This window comes from Biomphalaria glabrata, chromosome 11 (genome assembly GCF_947242115.1).
Source record: "Biomphalaria glabrata chromosome 11, xgBioGlab47.1, whole genome shotgun sequence".
NCBI classification, from domain to species: Eukaryota; Metazoa; Mollusca; class Gastropoda; family Planorbidae; genus Biomphalaria; species Biomphalaria glabrata.
In genome coordinates this window covers 36,524,861-36,542,968 of record NC_074721.1, presented here as the reverse complement: position 1 = coordinate 36,542,968, position 18,108 = coordinate 36,524,861, and the positions used below count along the sequence as shown (strand labels likewise).

The 18,108-nt window shown below is 34.8% G+C and overlaps 1 protein-coding gene across 1 annotated transcript in view; it reads right to left on the bottom strand.

Annotated features, from left to right (window-relative positions):
* Positions 1–17,863, bottom strand: part of LOC106052701 (uncharacterized) — a 58,808-nt gene extending 40,945 nt beyond the window's left edge. Inside the window, exons 1-10 of the mRNA XM_056004852.1 lie at positions 17,663–17,863; positions 16,251–16,451; positions 15,971–16,103; positions 12,625–12,830; positions 10,531–10,614; positions 4,973–5,246; positions 4,860–4,927; positions 3,372–4,676; positions 1,964–1,984; positions 689–837 (exon numbers count right to left, since the gene is read on the bottom strand). Of these exons, the coding sequence (XP_055860827.1) occupies positions 689–837; positions 1,964–1,984; positions 3,372–4,676; positions 4,860–4,927; positions 4,973–5,246; positions 10,531–10,614; positions 12,625–12,830; positions 15,971–16,103; positions 16,251–16,326 (2,316 nt within the window). The 5' untranslated portion in view covers positions 16,327–16,451; positions 17,663–17,863. The remainder of the gene's footprint in view (positions 1–688; positions 838–1,963; positions 1,985–3,371; positions 4,677–4,859; positions 4,928–4,972; positions 5,247–10,530; positions 10,615–12,624; positions 12,831–15,970; positions 16,104–16,250; positions 16,452–17,662) is intronic.
* Between the last annotated feature and the right edge of the window lie 245 nt (positions 17,864–18,108).

The following is an 18,108-nucleotide window of genomic DNA, read 5'->3' as shown; positions in this document are numbered from 1 at the left end:
GTATCAAAATTAAAGCTTTAGCAATAGTATATTTTTAAGGACAAATGGACAAAAAAAAATGAAGCATGATCCCATAATGCTAATCAAAGACCTAAAGATAACTGTGGTGTTGTAAAGGTCACCCTTTATGTAGTGAATAGTTAACAAGAATATTATGTATTTCTATTGGACCAGACAGGCATAGTCCTTACCTCTTATAAAATAAAAGATGTTATTTAAAGTAGTCTATATAATCACAATAAAGTTGCTAAAAACAGAGTCAGTATGATGAAATGCAAGACTTTTTTGTTTAAATTAGTCTAGGATCAAATTGAAATAGACCAAAACAGAGTCAGATAAAATTGCCTATACTTGAAGATTTCTAAATAAGCTTTTTTTGATTGTTAAAAACATTTTTCACAATAAATGGGGCAAGATCACTTCAAATGATTGGAGGGGATTATTATTATTCCTTTGTCCAAGTACCTATAATATAAATATACACATATAATTATATTGCTATCATCCTTTGTTTTATTGCAGTTTGAGATACAGACTACAAATCCCTGGAAACCACAAATGTTTGTCAAGCCATTTTATTCTGATTCAAAGAAAACATGACATTGTACTTAGTGCTATCTAAGCAAATTTCATTTTGTATTACTGGTAGTCTTCATTCTTAAACTTTTAACAATATTATTTCACTTACATGGGCCACCTTCACAGACTGTGATCCAAATGGCACACCAGTAGGAAAATAGATCGGATCACTGATAGCATCATACCAATAGTAAAAATACTCGTTGCCTCTTGTCTTGATGTTGAAATCACCAACTGTTTTACCATAAGGGTACAGAGCTGGTGAAAGAAACATTAAATCGTGTTAATCATGAGGAACATTTACTAGCCTTCGGGACTAGCATTTAGGCTTTAACTTTAAAAGCTTCTTTTACTGACATTTGAAAGCCAATAATTTGATAATCTTTTGTTTTAAAGAAATATCTGTAATTTATAAAATATTGGGTGTATGCAGAACCTGAACCATTCAGCTCATTAACCCAGGAGAAGGATATGAATTGAAATGAGGAATCCCTTTGATTCCTCCCTCCTATCTCCAATAACTCTGACTGAGGCTTCATGTGTAAAGCATGATATAAAACTGTAGCGGTTTTACTTAGATCATAGATGTTGATTACTAAATTAACTAAATAGGATTTCCCTATCTGCACCTCAGGCTCTTGTAACAAAGATAGTAGTGCGTGCCGAATGGCTAGTTAGCCAGGCCAATCACATCAGCGAAGTCAAGTAAAGCCAAATAAAGCTCACAACAAATGATCAATGTGCAAGGAAGAGGTTAAAATCTAAGTGTCTTAATTGCCATCCAAAATGAAAGGAGACCAAGAGATTTAGACCTAACCTGTTATTAGTGTTATTATTATACAGTAGTTACGCTGGGGTGGTCAATTGTAGTCAAACGGAAATTCCATTTGATTGGACCAATAAAAATGTTATCTTATCTAACGAAAGAAACTAATATATGAATCAGAATAAATAATAATAAGGCTTGTCTTCGAGTCCGAAGATGAATAAGGAATGAAGTATTTCCTGTGGCTACTGTGAGACACATAGTTAGTATTATTAGTTTGTATAGAGACGCACCATAATTGACGGACTTTGAACGCGACATTTAGTGAGGTCACAATTCTGTTGGGTTATAGATTATTTATGTAAATAAAGTCAGTAGTTAGTGTTAGGACTTCATAGGAATAACGTGATATTATAGACAGAGACTCTTTTTGTCTTTTCATTAGGCAAGCACAACCATTTACGCCGGTGGGCGATTAAGATTTTCTTTTCACCATCTACGTCTGTCCTTGACCTCCAGCTGTCTAGCGTTGAAGCCGCCTGCACCCAAGTACTCTCTTCTATGTAAGCTAAGGCGTATTTTTTGTTTATGAAGAAAATAAAAATACAACTTTCTTACCTCGTTGTTTGTTGGAAGTAGCTGGAAAGACAACAGTTACATGTAATTGTATTTGTAATGCTATTCGTTCTCATTATATATCATATTTAATTGTAAAATGTTATGATACATAAAAGATATTAAACAACTTGTTATTAGGCTACTATATCTTATATATAATGTTTTTGTGAGAAATGTATTGCTAATGCTTAAAATTACAAATATTAACAGATAGAAAAAGCAGTTTCCTATGCATTCCTCGTTCTGTTTGACTTAGAGGGGGGCCGCCAAATGAGTGTTCGAAATTTTATTTACATTAAACATTACGCCATTATCTCATGTAATGATGTCCAATGTCAAAATGCAGTGGCCCCTAACAAGTTCAAGCCCCCCGCGGGCCCAAATGATGGCTAATTCCTAGTTACGCCACTGGAAGCAATTAGGCTTTCTGTGGAAGTGCGTAGGGAACACGAGAGATTTTCTATAGCAAAGTGCGGAGTTTTTAGAGAGTCTCCCTGTCCTTGTCAAAATCAAGGCTCCAATCATTTACGGACCCCTTCATCAACAGTGAGTCCTGCACTGTTAGCTTCGAAAACTATTGGCAAATGGTGAGGGTTCCCGGTGGGCTTGGCCTTACACCATGTATTCTAGTCCGAATAGTCCGACCCATTGGAAATAGCAGTGTTAAATATAGACATTAGCTTGGGCCTCTTCCAAACAGAGCGCTTTGTTCAATCACATATATATGACTAGAGTTTCAAGAGCTTCAGATCAACTCTTTGTCAGTAAAATTGTTCTCTTTTGAGCTCTGGGTGAATTTTTACTAATAAAAAAATGTAAATTTCCCTAATGATGCAAAAAAAAAAAAATTATTATTCAGTGTGTATATTTGTGTATGGACTAAAAATAGAGATGACAAAGATTCTATTTTTAGACAAAGATTTCATGTTCAAAATATAATGAGAAGTTAACGACTAATGAAATAGAAGAGACCCGAAAAAAAAAAGAGTTAAGAGATAGTTTAAAATCTTTTTCCTTGTTGTGATTTTTTATTTATTTTGTATATTACTAAACAGACGAAAAGTCTGAGGATATCTGAGTATAAATAATGAATTTTCTAGAAGAGGATTTCAAACTTTTATCCTAACATATTTTTATAGTTATTATTGCACACACCTTCGTGGAGTGTTTGGATTAGCTATCTGATGATACTAGACACGTCAGCAATACACAAAACTAAAAACTGAATCAGGAGACTTAAGAATTATCAAGCTGCTCACACTATCAATGTCATAGCTGCAAATTTCTATGATAAAGAATATTTTATCTATGTTTAAACTTCATTTTTTAAGCTTAGGTTACCATGGCAACATTTTAAAATATATTAATTTAATAAAAACTGTATAAAATATATATCTATAAAATTTACCTGTAATTGTGGTAGTTGTGGTTGTGGTTTTTGTGGAAGTGGATGAAGTTGTACTGCTGGTCAAAGAAGAACTTGCAGTGGTTGTATATGCAGTGGTTGTGTCATTATATAAGTCAGTGCTGTGGGTTGAATCATAAGTACTGCTGGTTAAAGTAGAGCTTGTACTGCTTGTATTTGTAGTGGTTGTGTCAGTATATAGGTCAGTGCTTTGGGTTGAAACATAAGTACTGCTGGTTAAAGTAGAGCCTGTACTGCTTGTATCTGTAGTGGTTGTGTCAGTATATAGGTCAGTGCTCGGGGTTGAAACATAAGTACTGCTGGTCGAAGTAGAGCTTGCACTGCTTGTATCTACAGTATCAGTGCTCTGAGTTGAAACAAAAGTGCTGCTGGGAAGTAGTGTCTCCTCAATGCTTAATGTGGGATACGAAGAACTATACGGCTGATCTTGACTGCTATAAATTTCATCTGAACTACTATAAAGTTCTAAAGGACTACTATAGGATTTTTCTTGACTGCTATAAAGTTCATCCAAACTACTATAGGATGTTTCTTGACTGCTATAGGATTGGCTTTGACTGCTGTAGTAATCATATGGCAAGCTAGATTCTTCAATTTGATCAGCATATGAAGATTGTAGTGGTTGACTGCTGTAGTAATCATATGGCAAGCTAGATTCTTCAATTTGATCAGCATATGAAGATTGTAGTGGTTGACTGCTGTAGTAATCATATGGCAAGCTAGATTCTTCAATATGATCATCATATGAAGATTGTAGTGATTGACTGCTGTAGTAATCATATGGCAAGCTAGATTCTTCAATTTGATCAGCATATGAAGATTGTAGTGGTTGACTGCTGTAGTAATCATATGGCAAGCTAGATTCTTCAATATGATCATCATATGAAGATTGTAGTGATTGACTGCTGTAATAATCATATGGCAAGCTAGATTCTTCAGTTTGATCATCATATAAAGATTGTAATGGCTGACTGCTGTAGTAATCATAATCTTCATATGAAGATTGAAATGGCTGACTGCTGTAGTAATCATATGGCAAGCTAGATTCTTCAATTTGATCATCATATGAAGATTGAAATGGCTGACTGCTGTAGTAATCATATGGCAAGCTAGATTCTTCAATTTGATCATCATATGAAGATTGAAATGGCTGACTGCTGTAGTAATCATATGGCAAGCTAGATTCTTCAATTTGATCATCATATGAAGATTGTAATGGCTGACTGCTGTAGTAATCATAATCATCATTTGAAGATTGTAATGGCTGACTGCTGTAGTAATCATATGGCAAGCTAGATTCTTCAATTTGATCAGCATATGAAGATTGTAATGGCTGACTGCTGTAGTAATCATAATCATCATTTGAAGATTGTAGTGGTTGACTGCTGTAGTAATCATATGGTAAGCTAGATTCTTCAATTTGATCATCATATGAAGATTGTAATGGCTGACTGCTGTAGTAATCATAAGGCAAGCTAGATTCTTCAGTTTGATCATCATATGAAGATTGTAATGGCTGACTGCTGTAGTAATCATAATCATCATATGAAGACTGTAATGGCTGACTGCTGTAGTAATCATAAGGTGAGTTTGATTCTTCAAAGTACGAATCACTGTACATGTTATAAAGGTCAGGCGTGCTTTCAGAAGGTGATACACTTTGGTCATAGTCTGGAGGTAGACTAGAAGGTAACATTTCATCTCTATTGGACATGTCATTCTCATGCCAGCTAGATGAAGTCATGGTATCTGAAATATCGAATGGCCAGCTTGCATCGGGAACATCACTACTGTCTTCAAAATCATCCAAGCTGGATGGTACCACATCAGACGTCACAGTTGTTGTAGTGCTACTGTCTATAAATAATTAAAACTACTGTTAGTTGAAAATTACTTTAAAGATGCTATATAGAATAAAACATTTATAATATTAATAGCAAATCTACATTCAGTTTTTTTTTGGGGGTCAGAACAAAAATCTTGACATTTCTAAAGCTATATATGCTCGATTGTGAGTTTTAAACATAAAACGAGTTTCTTAATATCAAAAGGTTTGTGATGTGAAGCTTTGTGGTGTGTCAATCATATAATCTACATTTACAAATTTGTCTTCTGACATGTAAATAGCTTCACAGTGTAGAAATCCGCAATTATACATAAGTATGCTCTAACACAAGGATTCTCAACCTGTGGGTCGCGACCCCCTTGTGGGTCGATTGACGACTTGACAGGGGTCGCCTAAGACATCAAAAAACAAAAATATTTTTTTTTATTGTTTATTCTTCTATTGCTGTGTGTGTCTATGGGGGGGGGGGGTCGCGGCAGAGTGGTATATTGTAAAAAGGGGTCGCCGAGCTTAAAAGGTTGAGAACCGCTGCTTAAACACTTTTTTTTTGGCTTGATAAATTTAGTGTTTTTTTTTTTTTTGTTTGTTTTTTTTAGTGGGGCTGTGGTTAAATTGTGTTTATGGTCCCGCCGTGTTCATACGAGACAAAAAAATTAAATTGTACTTTTGAAAATATTTAATGATTTATTGGAAGCTAGACTTGAACTAAATTCTTTGACATGTGGATTAAAGTACATAGGGCCTAAAGGTCTAGATTTTAAATCATCTAATCATGTAATATAGTTTTCTTTTTAATATAATTATAGATGTGGCCAAAACCGCTTGGCTACCTAACAAGCCAGTTACAGTTCGAATCTCGACTCGAGCAGAGTTGTGTTTGCTAGTGCCTAAAGGCTGCACGAAAACCCTCTTACACCCCCCCCCACCAGTGGCGTAGCAAGTTACCCGTGGGCACGGGTTCAAGAATATTTTGATGGGGCCCCTCCCAAATAAGATAAATGTAAAGTGAGACAAAACAATTGAATAATTTATATATGTATCGGTACATTTATCAAAAGACGTTCCAATGTAAGTGGTGTATCTTTTTATATCAGTAATTAGTAACAATGACATTACGTTTGATTCTGTTAGGACTCAGGCAAGTAATAGTGCCTTAAAAGTCAATGTTTGTACAATTTCTTAACAGAATTAAATGACTTAAAGATGTTTCAAGTGAATAAAGAAATGTTGTATGAGTTGTACATTCTACACATTTACATCCCTAAAACACTTGTAGTAGAAACGTTTTCAATATTGATACAAACTATAATCTAATTCTACTTCCATCATTTAACTGTAAATAGATCCAACATTTTTCTGGCCTTCTAAGTAGCAAAGTCAGTAATCAGTGTATCTATTTCTAAACATTTTGGCTGTTTCTCGCTCAATGGGAAAAACACAATGTGAAGCCAACCTGCTCTTTGTCATATAAATTCTTTAATAATTTTTGATCAATCAAAATTTTGATATTGACCGCTAAGCTTAATAAATTGATACAGACAAAGTGAGAAATAAGAGGCATGCTGTGACTGTACTGTGACATTGTTTAGAAAATGTAGTGATAAAATGTAATTGTCTATGAAAAAACAACAGCCAAATGTTTATAATATAATAAAATAAACATCAAAATCTCGTACACAGACTTGATTTGTCTTATGAAAGGTTTCTTTAAAGGATTGCATCTCTGAACAGTATTCTATGGCAATATCATTTGGGTCAAATGCGACTAGAATAATGGTGGCATCATACAAGCCTTTGTCGTCTGCACTTGAAATGTAACTGGGCAGTTACGACTTAAACATGACGACAATATTTTATGTCAATGAAATCTGTCAAGTAATTGTACAGATATGACAAAAAGGCTTCTCTTCGAGTCCGAAGATTAATGAGGAGTGCAGTATTCCCCGTGACTACGCAGCCCCGGTAGTGGCCTACGTATTTTGCCTCATGCAGCGCAGGCATAACCATTGTCCGCCGGTGGTCGATTTAGATTTTTTTTCGCCGTCTACGTCTGTCAATTATATGTATCCCGAGGCCTTTGTAACTGACCCCCAGCTGTCTCGTTCTGAGGCCACATGCAACCAGGTACATTATTCGTTATTTGAAGCTAATTTCAGTAATTTGATCAGCTTTTGATTTGACTTGTGTGTAATGAAAGAGAAAACTGCATCGCCCAACAGGTCTATTATTTCGTTTCGAATCTGTGGGGCTTTGTTTTCATGTCAGATTTCAATATTCATAGCAATTTTTAAAAAATCAGGTCAGATATTTTTGTTTAAATATAATGGTATAAACAACTTTTTTAACAACTATGAACCAAATAGTAAGCATTGGTCAAGCCATGAAAATATTAAATGATCAATGTAGACATCTCTTTATCTTCTAGATCTTTGTTATAAACCTGCTCTCCAATTCGGTTTCGCCATTCATTAGAGTACCACAAGCACGACAACTATGTCACATACATTGACTTCGATGTTTCTTTTGTTTACTTAATATTTAATTATCCTTTTTTTTTTTGTTTGTGAAGATTTCATCTCCTTTTTTTTATATTCTGTTGTAAACATTTAGTACACAATACAGATAACAATGTGATGAAGACTTACGCATTATTACACAGTATCTACTTTGTCGGCTCGGATATACTTTTAAATATTTGTTTACTTAGTCATTATCTAGATATAGAAAAGAAATCCATTATTGTGATGAAAGACTTTAAAAATTTAAATGTTTAAATACAGAAAATAAAAGAAACATAATAAGCTTTTAAAAAATTGAATAATAATAAGATGTTTCGAAATATTAATCTTGACCATTAGTGCCCTATAGACCTAATTCTTATTGTTACCCCGCCCCGTTCCTTATTTTTCTGTACAACACATTCATGTATTGTAAACCAAACTCTCCCCTCATCCCCGTTAATACTAAGACTATCAATGGTTTTTGAAGAGATAAAAAAAAAAAATTAGGGCTAGCCAACATTACAGTAAACCTGATGGAAAGCATTTCCTTACATTAAAGTTATCCAAACCACTGATACATCCACTCTAGCTTAGAACTTGGGTTAATGTTTTAAATTTAATATAAAGTTTCGTGCAACGTTTGAGATATTTTAAGGGAACTTTTCAGATTCTATATCACACTTTACAAAAGTGCAATTATTATTTCCTGTAGTGTAATCCCTAAAGTGGGTCAGACGTGATCAAAGTTATGGGCCCAAGTGCAATCAACCCGTTTGCGCAATTGTTTCAACGCCACAGACTGTGGGCCCCTAATGGTCGTGGGCCCGGGTTCATTGAATTCCTTCTCGCCGTTGATGCTTCGCCACTGCCCCCACCTGGTCCACAATAGAGATTGGACCATAGTTCACTAAGCATCCTGTTAGCGTGACAGATGTGCTGTATAAAACCTATTTAAAAATATGGACTCAATAGTTTAGGTCAGTGGCACAATATAGTCTAGTAACTAGTTGGATATAGATCAGTAATACCAAGCCTAGCGCATCGAGGCTATATCTAACTTGTGCCTGTGAAGCAGTACATCCAGCTCATTAAAACTACTTTCACATTGCATTATCAAATGCAATGCAGGGCCGGTCTTAGGGCACTGCAACCTATGCGGCCGCAGTGGGCCTCTCACTTTCGTAGGCCCCGCGGCGCCCCGCGCTACCTCTAGTTGTAAATTATTAAACTAAACCATTTGAACTAATAACAGGGTTTCCGCGGTCTCCGGATTTTCCAGGAGCTTGAAAAAGTCAATAAAAATCTCCTGAAATTATTAAAATATACTGAAAACTCAAAGCATGATATTTTGCTAGTTGATAGTAAATCTAAAAGGCAGACCTGAATGTTTATCGGCTTTATGTTGAAAATCTAACTTCTATTGTAGATGGCTCGTAAAATTAATTTGATTTTGATTTTGCACTTAGTAAATTACGAATACTATACAAAGACGAATTTATTTTCTAACAAACAATTTTAATTTTCACTTATTATCCTTATCCCTACCCAGACTAGGCCCCGCGCAATCCGTTTCGCATAGGGCCCCGCAATCTGTAGGACCGACCCTGCTTCAATATCTTGGCCTCAGCAATTTTTTTTGCCGTATGCATAGGCAAACTAGGAAGTTGTCTAATGCCTCTGATTGTTTGGGGTCTCGCTAGGACTATACAATATTTTTTTTCGTGGGAAAAAAAAAGCGAAACTTGGATCAAACTTCAAGCATAACAAAGCTCTTTTGCTTTATGTCTGCTAGACTAGCTCTAAGTTTTTTAATATGACTAAAGGCTAGGTTTATTTAAAAAAAACAACAGTTTAGATTTACTTATTAGACTACCAATTTTTTTTTAAATTAACGTCTGTAATGTGCAAGATAAGACCTTTTGTTGAAAATGTGGAGACGTTATTTCGGGTTTAGTCCATTGAAAATGTGGAGACGTTATTTCGGGTTTAGTCCATTGAAAATGTGGAGACGTTATTTCAAGTTGAGTGCATTGAAAATGTGGAGACGTTATTTCAAGTTGAGTGCATTGAAAATGTGGAGACGTTATTTCAAGTTGAGTGCATTGAAAATGTGGAGACGTTATTTCAAGTTGAGTGCATTGAAAATGTGGAGACGTTATTTCAAGTTGAGTGCATTGAAAATGTGGAGAGGTTATTTCAAGTTAAGTGGATTGAAAATGTGGAGAGGTTATTTCGAGTTTAGTGCATTGAAAAATGTGGAGACGTTATTTCAAGTTGAGTGGATTGAAAATGTGGAGACGTTATTTCGAGTTTAGTGCATTGAAAAATGTGGATACGTTATTTCGGCTAAGTTGCATGAAAAATTAGTAACACTCTAAAGGGGAGATGCAGGTTCAAGCGATGCAGAGAAGAGTCAGCACATCGATTGAAAAGATTTAGGCTACCGGTTATCTTTAATTAACAATAAAGAGCATGTGGAAAAACATATGACTGATTTCGTAATAGATACAGATTTGATATTTTAATACATTACGTGATTTTATTGTTTTTGTTGTTGATTTTTCATTTGGAGACACAAAATTCACTTCGCCGAGGTTCTTAAATTATATAAGGCCTGCCCCTTCTACATACTGACCACAATCACAGTCGCGAGAAATTAGTTCTATTAAAACAATTATTATTATTGCATTTGAAATAGAAATTACTGTACTAGTTCAATATATCGAATAATTTTTTTTAATGTTTAATTTTAACATTATTGCAATGTAGGTAAGTGTTCTTTGTGTTATCATACCTTCACACACGGGAAGAAAGTGTGTGTCCAAACATCTTTGATTTGGTAGACAGTACGATGAGTTGAAGGAGCACAGGTACAAATCTAAACCAAAAAATAATTAAAAGAGTGATTAATAAACAAACCAGACTTTACAAAGCTTACATCAAGTCTCTCTGTCTTGTAAAAAGTTACACCTTATTTTTCCCACACCAAATCTTGAGCCAATTTCAAACTTATCCGAATTATTCATTGGTAAAGACAAGGCATGAATCAGTAAAAAAAAATTAACCAATTACTCAATTAATTACTGTTAATTATGTTTATACAATACAATGGAAATTAATTATTCAGTATTCAAAGATAGGGTTAAATATTTGGGGTTATATACCGTTTCTATGGTAACGACAAAGAACAAAAGCAGCAGCTCACTGAAGTAATTATCCTTCAGAGACACTGGAGATGGATAGGTCACACCCTACGCAAGCCTGCATTCAACATAACAAGGCAAGTAACCTAGAACCCCCAAGGAAAGAGGAAGAGAAGACGGCCATGGAATACATGGGGCCGAGATTTGGAAGCTGATGGGCAAGACATGGGGACAATTGGGAAGACTCGCGCAGAACTGAGATGCCTTGAGAAAGATGTTTGGTGGCCTATGCCTCAGAGGGGACCACAGACAGCAATGAGATGATTATGAGATCTATGGTAACGCCCAGGAACTTAAATAATGAGCAGGACTGTAGAGATATACACGGATGCCATTTCTTCTTTATCTTCACCTACCCCGTAGTCTGTTGAACCGATGGGGCACCACACAAGATCTGCTGACCGCCTTTCTCCATTCCAGTCTATTGACTCGGATATAATTTCTTTCAATGACAGGCCCAATTCATTCTTGTATGTTGTCTTCCCATCGCTTTCTCTGTCCGCCTCTTTTTCTTTTTCCTGTTACTGTGATCTCCGATGAACATGTGACATGGCCGTGGAGGTTAAAGTTTGCGTTTTATGACGTAGTTAGGAAACTGCATTAATCCTGTCTCTAATCTCTTTGTTTGTGATGCGGTCTTTGTGTGGGATATACAAGATCTCTCTGTAACATCTCAATGCATTGCTAGAATCCGCTTGTCTTATATCCTGGAGTCAGCGTTTAAGATTTGCGAGAATCTGCACTAATCCTGTCTCTAATCTCTTTGTTTGTGATGCGGTCTTTGTGTGGGATATACAAGATCTCTCTGTAACATCTCAATGCATTACTAGAATCCGCTTGTCTTACATCCTGGAGTCAGCGTTTAAGATTTGCGAGAATATAATAATGTAACCGTGACCAGGGAGCACATCAGTCTGATTTCAATATTGAGGGCTACGCCTATGACTTTACTGATCGTTTTGAGTTGCAAATGCTGTTGTGGACTGAGCAATTGTGGACAGTTGTTCAGGTTTGGTTTCTTCTTCTGAAACGATAGCTCCGAGGTATAACTACTGACACTTGTCAGCTTTTCACCTCCAATACTGATGTGCCTTTTATAGCCCTGTTGGCTTGTGGTCATAATTTGTTTTTGTTTTTTTCGGCATTGATTTGCGTTCAATATGCTGCGGAAGTCTTGTCTATGTGCAGCACCAAACTAACCCTTTATGACCATCTGTGACGTACGCTAAGATCAGGTTAGTAAGTCTTATCCCTACAATGTATACAGGTTTTCCAAAGCACTATAGAGCATCTTGCATTATTCTTTTTACAGAAGATATTTAAACAAAGTTGGCATATATTTAGTGCTAATTTTCGAAATTTCTAAAGTTGATGTTGTTTTTAAGATTTCTGTATTGTAACAGAGACAGCAAGAATAAGGACTTAGCTATGGCTGACTAGCATCTTTTTGAATTTGGCATGTGACTGATAGGCGTAGACAAATAGTTTCACATTTCCACTATTCTAATCAAGTAAGCTAATACAACTATGTGGAAAATGCTCTTTTAATTTGGCTGTTATTGTTTTATTATTATAAGTTTATACTTTCATATAGATGTAAACTATTATTTTTTTAAGCTTCCATAAAATGCTATTTTAAAGCATTATTTACACCATTCTGCTGACACTTTGCTATGGAGTCTTACCGTTTGCAAAATTATTTTGGTTGGCATCCTCATAACTCTGGTAAACATTTACATTTAGTATCTCAATTTCTGTCCAGTTCACAAAAACCAGACCTGGCTTACTCATTAGCAAGCTATAAACAACGCTCTCAAGGGAAGACACATATGTAGCGTATGTACAGGTGGATGTGGTTTGAAGCTCTAATATGCCTTCAGCAGTGTTCAACCTGAAAAGAAGTCGATCCATCATTTTTTTTCAATTAGATAGAATATAATGACTTTTGAAATTATTTAGTAGAATAATGTTAAGTACTGATAATGTATTGTCTCCGAGCAGAAAATAAACTAGTTTTACTGTGCACTTTCCGCTTGCCTATTTCATTAGCATCAAGTTCTGGCATAATGTCTCAAATTGTAATTAGCAATAATGCAAAAGTCGCAAAACGACCAAGGGGGTTTTCGCAGAAATATGAAAATTGTATAAAGTTAAAATAGTTCGCTAAATTTGAATAATAATCAACTCGCCCCTTACTTCTCTTTAATATATCCATTACACATTATTCGATTGGACCTAAACCAAACATTTGAAAACTTTCTTCACTATTATATTCGCAATAGGGTACTGAACTATTGCAATCCTGTACTAGTGGCCAAACTTGGATCCAAATCAGAGATAATTGCATACTAATGCAAGAGCAGCTTAATGAAATAGTCACAAACTAGGAACTTAAAAATTAAACCAATTTTTAAACAAGGGATACCAAAAGTTCTGGTCACAAAAACATATTCCAAATTTATATCCTTTATTACGGGTCATTATAAAGAAGTTGTTCACTTGCTTTCCCATCTTCTTGTTTGGTATAACGTGGATTCATTGCCGTATTGAACCTCATAACAAATAAAATAAGCGTACTCATAATTTGTGCTCGTTGAAGCGGGAATAAATATACTCATTAATCCCATAAACCTCATTTAAAACTTGATTTTTGATATACTAATTCGGATCAATAAAGCTAGGTTTGCATTTTGACATACTTAGCACTTCAAACATTCTGGCGCTCTAAGGCATTATCTCTACACAACAAGATACGAATCTATAATACAAACGTTAAGTCTGTCCTTCTATACGGTTCAGAAACTTGGAGAGTCACTAAAACAAATATGGAAAAGCTCCAGACCTTTGTTAACAGATGCCTACGCCGGATATTAGGAATTAGGTGGCCAGAAAAGATAACTACTATCGATTTGTGGGAGAGAACTAGACAAAAGCCCATAGCCCAAGATATCACAAAACGAAAATGGAGCTGGATAGGACACACCTTGCGAAAACCAGCTACCAATGTTGCAAGGGAGGCACTTGACTGGAACCCACAAGGAAAGAGGAAAGTAGGCAGACCCAAGCAAACCTGGAAGAAGTCAGTCATCAGTGAAGCTGAGGGTACTGGAATGACATGGAAGCAGATGAAGAAAGCTGCTCAGAACCGAGTTCGGTGGAGAGGTGTGGTTGCGGCCCTATGCTCCCCTGGGAGTGCACAGGATTAAGTGAAAGTAAGTGAAAACTTGATTTTGAAACGATTGAATACAATTAAAGGAATAATATAACACTTACAATGAAAGCAACCAACATTATAGTTCTTGCAATACATTAATTTATCACGATAAAGGATACCTCATCAACAAACTGTATTAGCAGCAAGTGTTCGTGTGTCAAAATGTTTTTGTCAGCCTATTATTTAAACATTTCAACATGCCAACACTTCTTTCTCAAGTCACTTGGGTAAGCGCTAATTCAAAAGCTTATCTGATGATTACAAAACACGACACTGTCAATAAATTGTACTTGTTTAAAGGTCAGTAACAATCATTGGAAAAGTTATCACAAGACAACCCTGCTCTCACCACCATCGCTTACAATTGCCTTGGTCCTGTTTATATTCTTTTGTTGCCCACTCCTATACTCACAATGCCTTATATATACTAATTAATTCATTATGGAAATTGCACATGCAGACTAGAGTAAGTCAAAGTAAAATTCCTTTATTGTCTCAAGACACTACTGTTTTCATATATTCATATAGGTTCCGATTTCGGATGTCTTTTAATTAAAGCGTGCATGTTTATTTATATTCAGGAAGAATTTAAGGTTCTAAAGGTAACGAGGTTCTTGAATAAGTTGTACCAAAGTGGCCATGAAATCAGTCATTTTAATGCATGTCTAAGCAGAGAATTCCAGCAATTTGTAATTTCATTTGTTCCTCTCCTACACACAGTTCTATTTCATGGCGAGGAAATACTGGGATATTGCGATGAACTTGTGACGAACCAACCCAATAATGTATTTCGCCTTCGACTGGCCATGATCTCTTTGAGTCAATTGTGGTAGCAGTAGATCTATAGATTACTGTATACAGTACCACCCCATTATAACGAGAAATCCATTACCAATTTCTAAGTTCAGCGTCTTGTTATGGATTCACCAGAGTATGTTCACACTAATGAGACTATGGAAGCTTCCACTTTACTGGTTGTTGTTTTGTTGTTGTTGTTTTGTTGTTGTTAAAAATCGCTTAGTGTAAATTATCATTAGCATGCAATATGGTTATAGAACTAGATAATATCATTATTACGAAAGTATGTGTTTAGTATTTAACATTAAAGTCTGTAAAGTTAGTTGGTACCATAAATGCTAATCATATTTACGATGCTTATTGTAATTAAAAGTCGACAGTTTTGCGATCCAAAAGGCCAACAGGGCTTTGACCAACGCCCATATAGCCGGTCCGCCCATGGTTAATATCTTCTAATCTCAATGGAAATTAGATGGAAATAAGCTTTCTATCATAGATTTACGTAAATATATATAGTTTTGTGAGTAATAGCCTCTTCTAAATTCTGCGAAATTAGATTGTATTATTTCTAAACTTTGAAAACTAATGATCATTACTTTTTGATACAGAAGAGCGATTTCCAAGATTTATAAGGTGAATTCCCTTAGAGCCAGGGGTCGCCTAAGACCATCGAAAATATGGATTGTTTTTGTACATAACGATCTGACATTAAATTTGGCTCTGTTTCCATTATATGGTCAATATAGGTCTGTGATGTATTAAATCATTTAGAGTTAAACCAACAATGGAAATACAGAACAATGTGTTGTTGTTTTTTTTGGGACCAAATAGAAAAATATGCACTGACCTTTATAATTTTTTATTTATCTTAGCTAATCTCTTTTTTTTTTTTTTTCATGTTTTTTTTTTTCTTATGTACAAACTTAGGCTAGGAACACAGAACTGTGACAGAACTATATACTCATTTATATACCTTTCTTATAAAACTCGTTATCTTTTTTGACGTTTTTTGTACTTACGAATAGCTCGTATTTATCAACTGAATGATTTGATTACAATTGCTGTCACCGAATACTGGAATCCATTCTTGGAATTTGTCACTGACAAGATGTAAGAAAGTCTCAGGGCCGCCAATAGTAACTTTCACATAGACTGCAGGAAATGTAGACAAGAAAAATAATAAAACAAATTGAACAAAAATATTTTAATAGGTACCTTTTTACTGCTAATACAATGAATTAAAATCTTTTACAAAATGAATATTTTGTTTATGTAAATATGTGACATTAAAATACTCACATGTCTCTGCTGTAGTTCCTTTCATTAATCCCAACCACAGTATACAAATGGGAACAAGCCAGCTAAACTTGTCCATCTTTTGTCTCTTGAAGTAGCACAGGTTTGATTTTACAACATCTTCATAAGGCCATCAGGTAAAATTTGTTAAAATATTTTGTGTTTGGGTCTAAGTGGGCGAACCAGAGTTTTCAAAGACCTAACCTGTTTTAAAACAATTATAAAAGTTTTAAATTTATTGGCTGTTCATCACCCTGATCTACAGATATCAAAGAGTGGATAAGTAAAGTTTCCCGCTCAGACCATGCGGTCTGTAGATCATATGATGTAAAGATCATCCTCTTCTGTGGCCTACGGTTAACTAGGGTGTCATGTGGCCAGAACAACGAACAAACGAATTTATCTTTGCTGAACTATTGTACCCATAAGATCAGTATGGTCAGAGACGCTTAAGATCCCGAAATTAAAAAAAATAACATTCTTCATCGGATTTGAGCCCGGTACCCTCCGGATTGGAAGCCTAGCACTTTACCACTCAGCCACCGTTCCTCCAAATGTTAAAAAAATGCTCAATAATATTTTTGGCAAACCCGTGCACATCAAGTTTCTATCATTCTAAGTGAAACATGATGCATAATTAGCTTTAAAAAAATATTTTATCGTATACATTTACGCACACACACACACACATATATACATACATATATATATATATATATATATATATATATATATAAACACATTTACTTTTTACAAAGTAATGACAGGCACCCATTAGAGCTGGGTGACTGTTAGATGTGCTGTGTTGTGTTTAGCAATGTTTACAGAAGGCCTGATTAGGAGAGATTGTAACAATATAAATATATATTTATATATATATATATATATATATATATATATATATATATATATATATATATATATATATATATATACATACAGGCAAAAGCTCTTATTCACTCAACACTAATTCTCTCATTAGCGGTGTACTACTTACCCAAGGTCTACGTAAGGTTTGAAATATGGACGAAAGCCGTATTGGTTACATTTACCGAAAAAAAAATTTTGTCGCTTTTGTTTTTTAAAGGCGATTTATTGCAAAGTACAAGACAAGTTTATTATAACTTTGTGTTTCTTTAATGAAATGTATGTATATATATATATACTTTTATATATACATATATATTGGATTCCGAATATTAAAAAGATGAGTGAAGTGCTTCACATGATTACGCTAACCCAGTTGTGACATCTTTATTTAGCCATATCTGATTTTTTTTTTATTTTGTTAATCAATTTTTTTGAAAATCCTTCTTATATTAAGCTTTCTTAAAATCAAAAGTAGTTAATTGGCGTTTAATTGATTGTTTTAAGAAAAATATTCAAAATGAAAAGGAATGTATTTAAATACGTACCTAAAAGTGAAAAAACAAATTTATGCTGTTCACATCACTGCAATATCGACTAATGATCGGTTTAGAAAAGACCCTGAAATGGGAAAATCAATGCTTGTATCGATCACTTCATTGCCCCATTTCTTAGAACGATTCAAAGACATGCGTAACTTGGCTTAAGTCATACTCTCACTCTCTCTCATGTATATAAATATTTATTTAGCAAGTCAAGATTGAAAGTTGCTATTTATTGATTCGTTAGATTTAGACATTGCTAATACATATTTATAGCCTGAAAGTACAAATAGGGAGCTGAGTTTAGCTTAATTATCATTCTAATATTTTACAAATAACTAGTGTTCGCTTGTTGAAGACGGTCGTTGACTTGTAGCACCGAACTGCTGGTAGACAACTAAACCACAACAGGCGAATAATGTAAAACATGGAATAATTTGATTATCTTCTAT